This window comes from Antrostomus carolinensis, unplaced genomic scaffold (genome assembly GCF_000700745.2).
Source record: "Antrostomus carolinensis isolate BGI_N321 unplaced genomic scaffold, ASM70074v2 scaffold14902, whole genome shotgun sequence".
Taxonomy (NCBI): domain Eukaryota; kingdom Metazoa; phylum Chordata; class Aves; order Caprimulgiformes; family Caprimulgidae; genus Antrostomus; species Antrostomus carolinensis.
The window spans coordinates 34,063-49,719 of NW_010297698.1; the positions used below are offsets into that span (position 1 = coordinate 34,063).

At 55.7% G+C, this 15,657-nt stretch overlaps 1 protein-coding gene across 1 annotated transcript in view; it reads left to right on the forward strand.

The window, feature by feature from the left end:
• LOC104520524 (voltage-dependent L-type calcium channel subunit alpha-1S) overlaps positions 1 to 14,526 on the forward strand; it is a gene marked incomplete at its 5' end in the record, with an annotated part of 46,224 nt that extends 31,698 nt beyond the window's left edge. The window contains 16 exon segments of the mRNA XM_029083557.1: positions 679 to 735; positions 3,366 to 3,494; positions 4,489 to 4,554; positions 5,062 to 5,153; positions 5,648 to 5,807; positions 6,365 to 6,492; positions 6,925 to 7,021; positions 8,419 to 8,521; positions 9,687 to 9,788; positions 9,910 to 10,034; positions 11,086 to 11,214; positions 11,934 to 12,133; positions 12,851 to 12,915; positions 13,385 to 13,494; positions 14,021 to 14,137; positions 14,266 to 14,526. Coding sequence (XP_028939390.1) covers positions 679 to 735; positions 3,366 to 3,494; positions 4,489 to 4,554; positions 5,062 to 5,153; positions 5,648 to 5,807; positions 6,365 to 6,492; positions 6,925 to 7,021; positions 8,419 to 8,521; positions 9,687 to 9,788; positions 9,910 to 10,034; positions 11,086 to 11,214; positions 11,934 to 12,133; positions 12,851 to 12,915; positions 13,385 to 13,494; positions 14,021 to 14,137; positions 14,266 to 14,526 — 1,941 coding nt within the window.
• Positions 14,527 to 15,657: the final 1,131 nt, after the last annotated feature.

The window sequence follows — 15,657 nt, forward strand, 5'->3', positions numbered from 1 at the left end:
TGTGTGTGTGTGTGAGTGAGCACTCCTTTGCGTGTGAACACATGTGCCCTGTGTGTGCCAATGTGCACGCAGACCTGCCTCTTGGTTAGTGGGTGAATGGTGCCGGGAAGTGGTTTGCCACCTACCGACATGTAGGACAACCAGTCTCGGTGTTTGCTCCCAGCAAACCTGCACTGGTTTCATTTTGGTGTCCAAGGTGCTGAGAGCAGTTTGGCTTGCTGGGGAGGAGCTGTGGGTTTGCTTGAGCTGGTCAGCTTGCCTCCACATCCCACCTACCACAGCCCTGGGCCTGAACTGGGAGCATCCATGGGAGGCAGCAAAATTACACAGTTCTGAGCTTTGGCCCTGATTTCCTGGCCCCTACACCCCTGCCCCAGAGGTATATGTTGAGATGCAGTGGGGCACAGAAGTGGGTAAGTCCCTCATGATCAGTGTATTTCCCTGGCCATCCATCTGCAGCCTCTGCCCCTCAAAAGCCACATTGCCTTGTCCATGAACCTGAGTGATGGGAGGTCTCTGCCTGTCCTTCCCCTGTGCTCCTCTCTCAGCCATCTCCTCTTTGTCTCTAATTTCAATCTTACTCTTTCTTCTGTGTCTTCTTCTTTTGCAATCACCCATCCCTCCCTCCCTCTCATTCCTGCCTCACTTCTCCTGCTGACTTTCTTGTTCTCTTGACAGACTGTTCTTGCATCCAGTGGCGGATTGTACTGCCTCAGCGGAGGCTGTGATGGCATTGTAAATATCAGCTGCATGTGCTTGCAGTGCGTCCCTGTGCCCTTCGCTGCCCATGCCCATGCCAGCGTGCCTGTGGCTGGTGTTTGCATGTGTCCTGCATGTCATTAAGACAGGCCAGACCCAGCTGCTTTCTCTGGGGTGTAGCTCTCCCCTTGCTGAGGGGGACTTGAGGTGAGACACCCTACACACAGACACCCCTTCCCACCCTGAGATGTGCCAAGCTGTCCCCCAGCACTCCTGGGTCCATCTCCTGGCCCAGCCCTGCCCTCTACCATCCCACCCGCCAGCACTGTGATGTCTGACCTGAATGGAGCATCAAACAAAGGTGTCCCTGGCTATTCAGGGAAGGACAGTTGGCCTTGGATCCTGTGACTATCACCCTGTCTGTGTAAGGCCCAAAAAGAGTTGCCTGCATGAATGCAGCTTCTGACAGTGTTAGTTGGAGAAACGGTTAGAGGGACAACTCTTGTGTTGTGCTCCCCCAGGAGCTGGCTCTGTCCTGCAGCTGCTGGCCTGATGTGCTGGGGGTTGAGTGGGCCAAGCCCTGTGCTGAACATGAGTCAGCAGTGTGCCCAGGTGGCAAAGAAGGCCAATGGCATCATCACCTGTATCAGGAATGTTGTGGCCAGTAGGACCAGGGCAGTCCTTACCCCTGTACTGGGCACTGCTGAGGCTGAGCACCTCGAGTGCTGGGTTCAGTGCTGGGCCCCTCATTCCAAGAAGGACATGGAGGTGCTGGAACATGTCCAGAGAAGGGCAACGGAGCTGGGGAAGGGTCTGGAGCACATGTGTGACAAGGAGCAGCTGAGGGACCTGGGGTTGTTGAGCCTGAAGAAAAGGAGGCTGAGGGGAGACCTTCTGGCTCTGTCCAACTCCCTGAAAGGAGGGTGGAGAGAGGTGGGGGTGGGTCTGTTCAACCAAGGAACAAGTGACAGGACAAGAGGAAATGGCCTCAAGTTGTGCCCACAGCAGTTGAGATGGGATGTGAGGAAGAATTTCTTTGCTGAAAGGGTTCTGAGGCATTGGAAGGGGTTGCCCAGGGCAGTGGTGGAGTCCCCATCCCTGGAGGGATTGAAGAGTCTGTAGACATAGTGCTGAGGGACATGGGTTAGTTGGAAACTTGTCAGTGTTGGGTTCATGGTTGGACTGGATGATCTTGAAGTTCTTTTCCAATCGAGGCAATTCTGTGTGATTCTATGATGGCTGAGACCACCATGGGGGTGCAGTGGGGTGGGGGTGCCCTGGGTTGGCCCATAGGAGCTCTGAAAATAGGAAAGGGGTGGCTACAGGACCCCACGTGCTGGAGCCTCTTCCCAGGGTCCCAGGGCCCTGGTGCTGGGAACTGCAGAAAGCATGCTGGGTTTGCTGGGCACTATCCAGGTCTTGGTGGTGGGGACATGGTGCACTGGAGCTGATGAGATATTCCTGACCACTATGCTTGCTAGGCAGGTGCTAGGCACTAGGAGAGCAAAAGACAAAAGAAGGAGGGGTGGGGGAGTAGATGGTATTTTCTAGTGCAGCCATGGGAACTCAGAAATGCCAGACTGGGGAAGATGAGCTGCTGGGAAGGGTGTTTACAGCTGGGTTTTGTTGCCCTGAAATAGCTGGGAGCAGGTGGGCTGGACGATGGGAGTGAGAGGGATCTATGGCAGTAGTAGAGCTCTGTGAGGCTGAGGGGGCAGTGGGAAAGGCACCCCAAGCAGTGATGGGGTCAGGATGGACAGTGCCTGAGGGAGGCCAGGAGGGTCTGCTCTTGGTTCCTGGTCGCAGAGGCTGGGGCTGAGGCTGTGCCGTGCTGGAGCAACCAAGGGAGCAGGTGATGGAGCCTCCAGCAACTCCAACTGCCAATGTCCCAGGTGCTCCCAGAAAAAACCTGGCCTTTTGAGCCCAGGAGCTGTGCCTGCTGGCTCCTCTTCTGACTGCCTGTTCTTCCCTGAACCCAGGAGTCCCCAGCCCTGGGACATGGCTGTTTGCCTCTCCAAGTCGGGGCCCACAGCCACCCCGAGAGACTAGGCATCACTGCAGGTAGGGGTGACACTGGGCAGCACCCCTCCAGAGCCTCCAGTCCCTCCCTTGGTCCATGAAAGCCCTGCTGGGACATTCTGAAACCAACCTTTCTGTTCTTAAACAGCCATCATTAACCCTTCATGTGCCTAGTGCCTGGCCTACAGCTCACCTTACAAACAGATCCTGAGGTGGGAGCATCCCATATGGTATGGACTGGGCGAGAGCCTGGAGGGACCTGAGCCTGTCCTTGGGTGGCCCTGCCCGGCATGCGGTGAACAGCGCAGCTCTCCCAGCCTGCATTACAGCATGCCTTTCTCCCTGCAGTGTCCCAACCCCCTCGCTAATGGGATTGCTCTCATACCCATAACCAGGTGTCTGGGGCAGCATGGGGGGCAGAGACAATGGGGCTGGGGAGATGAACTCATTGGGAAGGCTGGAGGGAAGGTGCCAGCACATATCTCCTTTGGAGTCTGGTCCTCTGTGCAGACAAGGGCTGTGGGGACCGTGGCTGGTGCCTAAGGGAGGAATGTCATTACCTTTACCCTCCCAGGACCTGGACCCACCTTTGTCTGCGTGGAGGCATCAGCACCCGCTGACCACCAAGTGTTGTGCTCTGCCTGCAGGACTCCGATGACAACTCCCGTGTCTCCATCACTTTTTTCCGACTGTTCCGGGTGATGCGGCTGGTGAAGCTGCTGAGCCGGGGAGAAGGTGTCAGGACCCTCCTGTGGACCTTCATCAAGTCCTTCCAGGTATGTGAGGAACAGTGTTCCCTGCCCAGACAAGCGCATGTCCTGGGCTGGCAGCAAGCTCTGATCCTCAGGCTAGATGGGTGAGCAATCTGTCCTTACCAGGTAGAGAAGAAAAGCTCCGGTGCTGGCAGGCTGCTGGGCTCAGACTGCACCAGGGGCTTGTGCTGTGTAGGAGAACATTGCCTGTATGGTGGGAAGATGTGGGAGGTCTCCCTGGCTGACACCACCATGTGTCAGAGCTGGGCTGAGCACGCCCATCAGCCCTGGTCCCAGCAAGGCTGGGGTTGTTTAGCCTAGAGAAGAGGAAGCTGAGTGGAGACCTTATCAATGTCTACAACTAACTGAAAAGAGGTAGTAGTGAGGCAGGTGTGTGTCTTTTCTCCCAGGTAACTAGTGATAGAACAAGTGGCAATGGCCTCAAGTTGGGCCAAGGGAGGTATAGATTGGATGTCAGGAAAATTTTCTTCACTGAAAGGGTTCTCGGGCACTGGAACAGGCTGCCTAGGGAGGTAGTTGAGTCACCAATCCTGGAGGTATTTAAAAGACGGGTAGATGAGATGCTCAGAGATCTGGTTTGGTAGTGGACAGGTATGGTTGGACTCAGTGATCTCAAAAGTCTTTTCCAGCCAAACAATTCTATGATTCTAAGGCTGGGCTCTGCACCAAGTGGGAAGCTCAAGGACATGTGCAACACCTCAGCACATAGCCCCTGAGCCTGGGCAGCTACCTCAGCCCTCGGCATCCCTGGGTTGTGCTCAGCCTTTGTCCCAGCTGCAGAGACCCGGTGCTCTCTTGGAGGTTGGCATAAGCCTCCCATGCATGGAGGCTAGTGGGGCTAGTGAGAGGGTGGTTAGAGAAGCAGGCAGAAAGTAAGCTGTCCCCTCCCCACATGGAGATGCTGACCTCATGCGTAGCTCCAGACCCAACTTCCTGTCCCTGGGTCACCTCAATGCTGGGCTGGTGTCTCACACAAGCTATGGTCCTTTTGTCACAGGCACTGCCCTACGTAGCCCTGCTGATTGTGATGCTTTTTTTCATCTATGCTGTGATCGGGATGCAGGTGAGAGGCACAGAGGTGGGATTTGGCCTTGAACAGATGCCCTGAGCCTGATAGGATATGGGGAGATGGGACACAGAGGGACTAGGTCCTCTGCTATGCACTCCCTGGGACTTTGCACTTGATGGGACCATTTTACCTGTCTAAGGATGCTTACAGCCCCAGCAGCCTCCTCCAAACCCCAGGCTGCAGCTGGGGCAACTGAGGCCCACAGCAAATACCACTGTTGGAGTCAATGGCACAACCAGACACACCAGTGCTGGTGCCTGGTTTGTATGACCTTGTCTCCTTGTTCCTGATGAAGTGCAGTGTAGACAACGGCATTTTCAGCATAGACAGGAACATTCAAGGAGCTCCTGAGCCCCAGAGCACCCATACCCTGTTCTCAATGTCTTTTGGGGACAGCAAAGTTGAGTAAACAAGAGGAAGAGGAGTTCAGGGACAAGGGTGCTCTGGAGTGTTGTCAGTGCCTGAGAAAGTATGCTGGGGACCTGACAATGTGATTTACAGATGTTTGGGAAGATCGCCATGGTGGACGGGACCCAGATCAACCGAAACAACAACTTCCAAACCTTTCCACAAGCTGTGCTGCTGCTCTTCAGGTCAGTCTTGTCTTGGCGAGCAAGCAGCTTCAGAAGCGAGCTGGGCTCAGAGTCAACATGGGAGTCCACCGGCTTGGAGTGAGGGAAACCAGCATTTCTGTAGCTGAATTCTTTTTTTGCCCTATGGAAAAAATCTCTTGCAGCAGTAGAAGCGTTTCGGGAGTGGCTGTCTGTTGGTCTAATGGGACTAAGCTGCAGAAGAGAGTGGCACTTTCGGGTTTCTATTTTGAATTTTTCCTTCCCAGACTGGATTTTAATTTGTGAATTATGAGGAAACAACAGGAAGCAAGAGCTCAGCTCAAGGCTTTCCTTGACTCCAAACACCACTTCAATTTAGAGCTTTCAACAGCAGACTCCCCACAAGCCCAGGATCCTGACTGCTCCTTTCCCAGTAGCTCCCTGTTCCCCTGTATGCTGGGCTGGCCACAGCCCTCCCTGAGTGCCCAGCTCATGTCCAGGACAGGCAGGCACTAGCAGGCATCCCCTCTTCCTAGGTGTGCGACCGGTGAAGCCTGGCAGGAGATCCTTCTGGGCTGCAGCTACGGCAAGCTGTGCGACCCCGAGTCAGACTTTGCCGAGGGCGAGGAGTACACCTGCGGCACAGGCTTCGCCTATTTCTATTTCATCAGCTTCTACATGCTCTGCGCCTTCCTGGTATGCTGGCTCCCACAGGGCTCCCTTTGGCACCCCTGTCCTGGCCCTGGGCAGCCCCTGGTGTTGAATTGGCCTTGCATCTGGTGGGTCTGAGCCCACAGCACCCTATTCCTAGGGGCATCATCCCCCAGCCCATCTACACAGCCATGCTGTAAACCTGGCCCTGCACTCCTGCGGGGCCCAGGATCCCCTGTTAGCTCCTTCTCACAGCCCCTGTGTGCTGCCATCCAGATGTGTCTGTGTTGGCTCTTGCAAAAAGTGGAAAGGGAAGAGATGCCGTGTGCCTGCTGCAGCTTTCACATCATCTCCTTGGGTGGGAGGCCCATCCCTGTGTGGGGTGACCCACACCATCCCCTGGCTCCAGGGGAACCCAAGACCCTTCTCCTCCTGAACACGTCTGCCTGTGTTTTCCCATGGCCCTGGCTGGGCCACAGGCAGCACTGCCCTGCTCTATGCTGCCAGCTTGGAGGACTGTCACTGTCTGTCTGCCTGGGGACCTGCTGAGTGCTTGGCCCTGCCCTAACTTTCATCCTTCACACCCGCTTCTCTGCCCTCAGATCATTAACCTCTTTGTGGCCGTCATCATGGACAACTTTGACTACCTCACACGCGACTGGTCCATCCTTGGGCCCCATCACCTGGATGAGTTCAAACGGATCTGGGCTGAGTACGACCCCGAGGCCAAGTGAGTGACAGGGGGTGAGTGGCACAGAGGGGATGGTCCATGGGGAGCCTGGGGTGGGCTGCCCTGAGACACGCATGGCAGTGTGAGCTGTGGCACTATCTTAGAGTTAGATCCCAGTGTCTCAGAGGTGGATGTGGACTTGACAGGGCTGATACAAGCCATTAGGATGTTTGGAGACATGAGACTTCCAGTCTCCTCTTCATCCAGCCCTGGTAATGCTGCCAACTCTTCTCATGCCACCATCCACCTTTATCTGCTGTCCAGTGCCACGGGGAACTGCTGCTTTCCCAAGAGGACCATAGGGAAGTGTAGGGGTCTGCCCACTGCAGGAGCAAAGGGCAGGCCACGAGGATGAAGCCACCCAGCCCCTGCCTGAATAACTGTCCCCTGTGTCTGCCACCATACTGATGATGCAGTTTCTTGCCTCTGCAGGGGCAGAATCAAACACTTGGATGTAGTGACTCTGCTGAGACGTATCCAGCCTCCCCTGGGCTTTGGAAAGTTCTGCCCGCACCGTGTAGCTTGTAAGGTAAGAGCCAAGGGGGTGGCAGGGTGTGTGGGTACAGGGCTGTCCCCAAGCTGTCTCTGCATCCTGCCCAGGGAGGCTGAGGGTGACAATCCAGTCAGCTTCCCTGTATCATGGTTTATACACATGCTCTGACCTCGCATGTTTAATGGAGGGGAGTATTCTGGAGTCAAGGAGAGGTGCTGTTAAACCTGCATGGAGCTGATGTGTTTCGGGCTCCTGAAGATAAGGACCTGCCTGTGCACACCCCCACACTGAGGGCAATGGCACTGGTGGGCTGGTCTCTGCCCAGCCTGGAGCCCTCAATGCAGAGGAACTCCCAAACCGAACTGGGCTGCCCCACATCTGCGCCTGGTGCAGGAGGGCAATGCTGAGCCTGAGCACCTGGCCACGTCAGCTGGGCTGTACAAGTTTGTTTCTGGGGGCTGATAGCACTGAGGGAGCTGGAAACACCAGCTCTGTAGGCATGAGTACACTTTTCTGGGCTTAGCTCATTCTGCACAAATCCAGGACCTGTGTGAGGCTCACGTATAAAGCACATGGGCAGGGGCTCAGGGACTTTATGGGTCTTGGGCAAACTTATTAGGAGGTTTGATCCCCAGATTCCTCATGGCAGCCTGGGGCACTTTTTGGAGGGCTGAGTGCAAAGCAGAATTGACTCCCATCTCCCTAAGAGCAATGCTGTGTCTCCTGCTGGCTGATTGTTCAGCATGGAGAAAAGGAGGCTGAGGGGAGACCTTCTCACTGTCTCCTGAAAGGAGGGTGGAGAGAGGTGGGGGTGGGTCTGTTCAGCCAAGGACCAAGTGACAGGACAAGAGGAAATGGCCTCAAGTTGCACCAGGGGAGGTTTAGGTTGGATATTAGGAAATATTTCTTCACTGAAATCATTGTCAGGCATTGGAACAGGCTGCCCAGGGAAGTGGTTGAGTCACCATCCCCGGAGCTGTATAAAAGACCTGTAGGTGTGGTACTTAGGGACACGGTGAAGTGGTGGAGCTGGCAGTGTGAGGTTTACAGTTGAACTCAATGATCTTAAAGGTCCTTTCCAGCCTAAATTATTCTCTGATTTTATTATTTCCTCACATGGCACTGGTGCACCATAGGTTGGGTTATTTCCACAGATGTGACCTGCCTCTTCCCACAGCTTGGCCTGGTTTAGTTGGCTGGCTAGGATGAATGATGTTGCTGCCCCTGGCTCACATGCTGGTGGTGCAGGGCCTCGTGGGGCCTGGGCAGAGCAGGCAGAGCTGGGAGGGCTTCTTGGCTGGCAGCTCAGTGCCCCAAGCAGAGCCTCTCCCCAGCCAGCGCCTCTGCCCTCCGGCCAGGACAGGCTGCATGTTTGCAGGGAGCTGCCAGCCTGCTCTGCCATCTGAGGTCACAGTTGTTCATTTGCTGTGCAGCGTCTGGTGTGCATGAACATGCCCCTGAACAGCGATGGCACTGTCACCTTCAATGCAACTCTCTTTGCACTGGTGAGGACAGCCCTCAAGATCAAGACAGAAGGTAAGTGATGCTCCTGCCTGCCTCTATGGCCTAGTGGGGGAATCCTCTCCCTGTGCTGCAGGGTACTGGTTGCACACCGTTCCCCTACTCTGTCTGGGGACCTCAGGGCACTTGCCTGCATGGGGCCAGACCCTCTGGTGCAACCCTCGGCTTCATGCTATTAATTATCTCATTGCATCAGAGACCACGGGCACATGCATGGGACTGCTCAGGCCAAGCCTGAAGGACGTTATTAGTTGCAGGCAGATGCGTTGTAGCTCTGCAGGGAGAACCAATGCCATCTCAGCTGCCTGACGCGTTGTAGCTCTGCAGGGAGAACCAATGCCATCTCAGCTGCCTGACTTCACCCCAAACAGTTCAGGAGTGGTTCTGACCCAGTTCCCATCCCTGCTGCAATGCACAGCCACTGGTCTCCCTTCCCACGCTGTTGAGTGTAGACTGGTCTGCCCCCCAAAATAGCACCATCTGCTCCTGCTCAGGTTTGCGTTTCCACGTGTATTTATAATCTCAGACTGGAATGGAAGGGGATGGAACCTCTTTGAATTTAGCTATGCTGAGGAGGAGTTGCTTTTACCCCCTTCCTTGCCAGCAGCATGGTTTGCAAAGCCCTGCTTTGGGAGGATGCCACACCAGCTTGTTTCCATGCCTGTGGGTTGGGCAGTGTCACACTGTCACACGAACAGCTCTGTGGCAGGTGAGGCTGGGCAGTGGTGGGCCACTGGGGCTGGGATCTTCCAGCAGCAAGGCACGGGTGCCTTCCCTCCAGCTGGGGTGGGGAACGTGGCCTTGAGCACAGTGCAGGCAGACCTGGGAGGAGCATAGGAGATCTCGGAGTACACATGGAGATAGACAGATTTCAGGTGAGCAGGAACAGCAAAGCCTGTGGAGCACGAAAGGGAGGTCAAAATATGTTGTTGATCACCAGAACAGAGACAGTGGCACTTAGGCTCCACCCGTTTGCTAGGTCTGACTCACTCTATAGTTAAAGTCTTTTTGCTAAAATCAAACCCTCATTCTTATAAAGCTCATTTTTGTTGGGTGGGGATGCTGGAGAGGAGCTGTCACACCCTGGAGGAGTCTGGCCACATTTTCACATGCTTTGTCTTCACTCATGTTCACGTTCCCCTGGGAATAAAGTACTCTGTCCTGCTCACTTTTCTTGCAGGTAACTTTGAGCAGGCCAACGAGGAGCTTAGAGCTATCATTAAAAAAATCTGGAAGCGAACTAGTATGAAGCTTTTGGACCAGGTCATCCCACCTATTGGAGGTATGTCACCTGTTGGTACTTCCTAGAGGGGCAGAGTGACACCTGGTTGGGGTCTCAGCTGCTCTGACAACACAGGGCCTTGTGATAGGTGGTATCATCAGGTTGGTTTCCTCCCCTCCAGATGATGAGGTGACAGTGGGAAAATTCTATGCTACTTTCCTCATCCAAGAACATTTCAGGAAGTTCATGAAGCGCCAGGAGGAATATTACGGGTACCGGCCCAAGAAGAACCCTGTGGAGATTCAGGTTGGTAGGGTATGGGTGGTGTTGGAGGGGTGACCCTTCCTGGAGGCAGGCAGGATGTGGTGGGGAGCTCTGCATATCAGCGAAGAGTCTTCCTCCAGCTCGGGAAAGTCTAGGGTAACTTAGAGAGACAGATCTTCAATCACACGTAGGGACCTCTGTGCCTCAGGCTTTGGAAATGAGGTGGGCTCAAGTGAACCAGCACTGAACTGGCCATGAGCACTCCACCATTGAGGGTGACTTTAGTCTCCAGGATGCAGATGACTTCAGAAACAGAAGAGATTTTTGTCTCTCTGCCCCACTGACTTTGGCCACAGAGAGGGCTCAGCAGGGTCTGATGCCTTACCAAGCAGTTTTAAGACCTGGAAACCACCCCCACAGACCAAAGTCTGGGCTGAATGTGGCTCATCCAGGCCCTTATCCACCAACTCTGCTCCATTCCCAGAGCCTTCTCCATTTCCTCACTTTAGCAGAGTTGTGGGTAGTTCTGTGTGCTCTGCATCATCTCTCACTGCCTGGTGCGACATCAGGTGGAGAGGGGTTGATGTGGCTGATCTTGAGTGGGACCACTGCAGTCAGAAAAGCTTGCACAGCAGCCCTGAAGGATGCTGTCAGGGTGGGATGGGAGAGGATTTATGTGCATGGCCAGAGCAGCTGGGATGTCCCCAGCCTCTCCTGACCTTACAGGGAGGAAATCAGTTGTAGAGATAAAAGACCAGGCCCCAAAGGTGCAAAGCAAGGAAAGGAGCCAGGCCCCAGTTCAGGTATCTCCAGAGCAGAGACAAAGGCACAGCTACCCCTTGGGCATCACCAGCCTGACCCTTCATCAGGATGCCCTTAGCATACCCCTTCATGGGACAGCAGTAGCCCAGAAGCTGTTTCACCAAGCACAGAGCCAGCCAGTTGCAGGGCGACCTATGGCCTGTCTCTGGTAGGAGACCTGGCAGGGCAGCATGGCTTACCAGGTGAGCATGCTTCATCATGTTTCCCTCTCCAAAGTCCTGAGAGGGGTGGTGGTGCCAGGCCACATGCAGCCATGCCTTGTCCCCACCAGGCTGGGCTGAGGAGCATTGAAGAAGAAGCTGCTCCTGAAATCCATCGAGCCATTTCTGGGGACCTGACTGCTGAGGAGGAGCTGGAAAGAGCAATGGTGGAGGCTGCCATGGAGGAAGGGATATACAGGGTGAGTGCAGCGCTCAGGGCACCCCAGGTTCTGGTGGTCCCACCCAGCTCCCATTTTGATGTGTTGGTGGTGAGTTAGCGTGGCTACTAGCAGTTGGAGGACAGTCCACAGAGGTGAGCCTGACCGTGAAAGACACTGTGGACCACAAGGATGGATCAGCACTTCTTTCCTGTCCTTGAGTGTCAGGACATCCTGGTTGAGTCATCCTGGGCAACCTGCTCTCTGCCTCAGTTTCCCTTCTATAAAAGGACCCTGCTCATATGCCTGGCAGGAGTGTGCTGAATGTTTACTCACAGGTTTGGAGGGCCCAATTCACACCTTTTGCCAGGCTCAGGTGTCATCATCATCAGATCAGGAACAGATTCACTTCCCATTCCCTGAAAGTCTTTGAGATAGCCTGGGCAGCTGTGGTGTTGCACCTCCTTCTGTGCCCAGATGTGTCACCAGCTCAGGCTGTCCCACAGAGGTGACAGGATTTGTCATGCACAGGGCTGGCTCTCATCTCTGTGCTGCTGCATGACCATCACCCCTCAGTGCCTCAGTTTCCCCACCTGGGCAGTGAGGCTTTGGAAACCCTGTGGTCTGCGAGGCCCAAGCAGAGAGATGAGCAGAGACACTGCTGTTCCCACAGGCACCCCCACATGTCTCCTCCCATGGGAATGGCCCCAGAGCAGCCCAGAGCTCCAGGCCTCCCCTGATGGCCTCCTTGTTGGTTGCAGAGGACAGGTGGCTTGTTTGGCCAGGTTGACAGCTTCCTGGAGCCTGGTAGCCCCCTGCAGCCCCAGATGGCCAGCCAGAGGCCCCTGCAGTTCACAGAGGTGGGCAGTGAGGACCTCGATTCCCCCGTCTTCCTTGATGATTCCCCCCAGGAAGGCAACACCAACGTCAACAATGCCAACAGAAACGACTGCCTGGAGAGGTAAGGACTGGTGAGCCTCAAGTGGGCAGACAAGGAGGGGCAGAGCTGGGTCATGCCCAGTGGTTCCCAGTGGGGCTGTGCTGCTGGCTGGCTGCACATCAGTCTTGCTCAGGGACTCATCGTGGATGAGTAAGGTCTGAGGTGGATGAGTTGCAGTAGTGAGGTCCCTGCAGACTGGGGGAGGAATCAAGTTCTGGCCATGGAAGTGGCTTCATGGACATGAAGAGCTCTGTGCAGAAATTCAGCAGTTGGGGTGTGAGCCAGGGCTCAGGCAACAGGACAAGGAGGGTGGACACCCCTTGCTGGTCCCCAGACCCAGCCTGGCACTCCCAGAGATGTACCCAGAACATGCGAGGTAGCTTCAGGGCTGGTGTGTGACTCCACATGTCAGTGTGTGTGGCTCCGTTCTTGTCCTTCCCATCACTCCTTCATCTCAGTGCCATGAGGATCAAGGTGGATAGTGCCAAGGCCCAGGTAGGGGCCACCAGCACTTGCCTGGGCACAGGTAGAAGGGACAAGGGTCATCAATATAAGAGGATGTACTTAATCCTACTTGTTGGGGTCTCCACCCTGTTCATCCATCCCAGGTACCCCCTGGGTCTGCCCTCCCAGCTGCATTACCCAGGGTGGAGAAAGTGGGGAGGGCTGCACCCCTGGGTGGAGCTGGTCTCGGTATGTGGTCCCTGCTGAGGCTGACTCATTTGCCTGCTTTGCCAGGATGGAGTATGAGGACGAGGAGCTGAGGAAGACGGTGCCAGCAGCACCCAGGCATCCACTGTGGGGTGAGTCTCAGCACCCTTCCTCTTCTGGGGATTCTGGACCAGCCCAAGGGACAGGGTAGGGGAAAGGGTGTGATGTTGGCAGGAAGGAGGAGAAGACATAGACCCCAACAACTTGGAGGTTAGCTGAGAGCCCCGAGCACAGAGGGACCTGTCTGGGGAGCTCCAGGAGACCCTCCTCCCACCTTCCCACCTTCTGGGGTGATGGAGCCAGTGCCCTGGGCTGTGGGAGGACTGGCCATGCCCAGGCATCAAGGCCACAAAACTGTGTTTGTTTCCACAAACAGGAGCTTCTTCCCAATCATGGGTGAGGAGCCAGCATGGGGCAGTGGGCAGGTGCTGGGACTTCAGTAGTTCCTGAACTCCTAAACTCTTTGGTTCCCCCACTCTAGTTAACCCATTCACAGTTCTGGGTGGCAGTGATGTCCTTGCTCTTGTGCCCATCTGATGTCCTCATCTTTCCCTCTCCCAGAGTGCAACTACCCCTTACCCATGGAGAGGCTGCAACGGAGGCCGAGCAGGAGGCAAGGGGCCACCTCTAGGGGTCCCCCATCATCAAGGCTGCACCTTCTCCCCCAGGAGGTAAAAGGGGCAATGTGTGTCCAGAATGTGGGGGACATGGGTGAACCTCCCTCCCCTCCAGGGAAAGGCTGTCACAGCCATACTGGAGAGGAGACAGTCTCTAGGGCTCCCAGCCATCATGCCAGCTTTGCTGGAGCTTTCCTTTCTGATCAGCCCAGGGTGCTTATCCGAGCTGGGACAGCTCAAAGCAGCAGCTCTCTGTCTCCCCGGCTGCCTCCAGAGCCAGGGCAGAATAAAGGGGTGCGTCAGCTTTGCTCCCATGCTCCCCGGGCTGCCCTTGGCTGGACATAGTGCCTCATTGCCTGGCAAGTGTCGGGGAAGGAGGTAAGGGCTGGTTCCCAGCTCTCTCTGCCCACGTGGTCCTACTGGTCCCATTGCAGTGGTGCCCTGGACCCAGGAGCTCCAATAGGATAGGATTGTGTGTCCAGGCTGAGGACAGCACCTGCAGCCCCCACATTAACATGGGAGAGACCTTCCATGGGCATTGCCCAAGCCCAGGCTGCAACTCTTTGCTCCTCTTGCCCAGCTGCCCAGAGAGGATGGAACTGTGATGGGAACAGCGTCCAGCTCAGGGTACCAGCGGGGTGAAAATGGTGATCCAAGTACATCCACCACCCCGGCCATCACCTTCCTCATTCAGGAGGTAAGGCTCATGCTGGCAGAGGGAAAGGCAGTGCTGCCAGGCTGTGAAAGCCAAGCTGGGAGGTTGGAGGGCAAAGCTTAGCTACAAGGGTGAGGAGACATTAGGCTCTTACCCATCCTCTGCTGCAGGCTCTGATCTCCGGGGGCCTTACGGCTCTGGCCCATGATCCATCCTTTGTAGCAGTGACCAGGGACGAGATGGCAACCAGCAGCCAGCTGGAGGTAGATGAAGTGGAGACAGCAGCCTTGGAGCTGCTAAAGCGAAGAGAAACACTGCAGGGCCCAAAAAGTGGTTCTGCCCCCCGGGACACCTCAGCCACATCACCAGCCAGATCCCCAGGGCTCAGCAGAGCCTCCTCCCAAAAGACCATCGCTGCCACTTTCCTGTGAGCTGCCAGCTGATGCAGCCCAGTGGGCACAGTTCCTTCAGGAGCTTGCAGGGGTTACTGGAGCAATGCCATGCTGCTCTCTGCCCGGGGTCCTGGCAGGGTCTGACCAGCTGTAAAAGGATTTTTGGGACAGGTCTCCAGGATGCTGGTGCAGGACAGGACAACGCTGTGCCAGCAGGGTCTTGCAAGAGCTGGACAAGTAATTAAAGTGTTCCTACTGTGTGACTCCGTGGATCCCCCATCCCCTCCTTCCTCGGCCACCTGCTTAGCGGCTGGATGCCCAGCCCAGCTTGGGGAGGGGGCTGCAAACAAGAGAACACATTTCACCAGAGCTGGCAGTGGTTCACGTGGCCTCCCCATGCTGAGGGAGCTCTGTCCCTGCTGCCAAGTGCTCAAGCCTCAACCAGCCATTTTGAGGGTGCGAGGCTCTGGGGGTCTCCTGGTATCCCAGCAGCTGGACTCGGCATCCCTATGGCTCTGCTGGAGCCTATTCCTCCTGCTTGCAATCAAGCCTGTCCTGTGTGGAGGAGGAGAAGTGGCTTGGACAAATCTACCTTGGGCTGGGCAGGCACAGGCTTTGTGCCAGTGAGGCCTGGGGGCTTCTTGGCTCACTCTCCCAGCTGGGTAAGAAACTGGGGATGGGGCAGAGCGTGACAGCATGTCCAGGTCAGTGCAGCAGCCCTGGGTGTAACCAAGAGGAGAGTTGGCCACTGCAGTGCAATTTCTGTCACTTCAGGTATTTCCAAACACTGCTCTTGGGCTTGGGCACCCACTGCTCAGCCTGGCCCACAGGAGGGTCTCATCCAGCCCACAGACATCCCCACTGCTCTGTGGGGACAGGGCAGAGATCACAGAATCCCAGAATTGCCTCAATGGAAAAAGACCTTCAAAATCAGCGAGTCCAATCATTAGCCCAAAACTGACAAGTCTCCAACTAACCCATGTCCCTCAGCACTATGTCTATGAGACTCTTCAATCCCTCCAGGGATGAGGACTCCCCCACTGCCCTGTCACTTGGGAGAAAAGACCAACCCCCTCCTCCAAGGGAGTTGTAGAGAGTGAGGTCTCCCCTCAGCCTCCTTTTCTCCAGGCTAAACAGCCCCAGTTCCCTCAGCCGTGAACTCATCACACT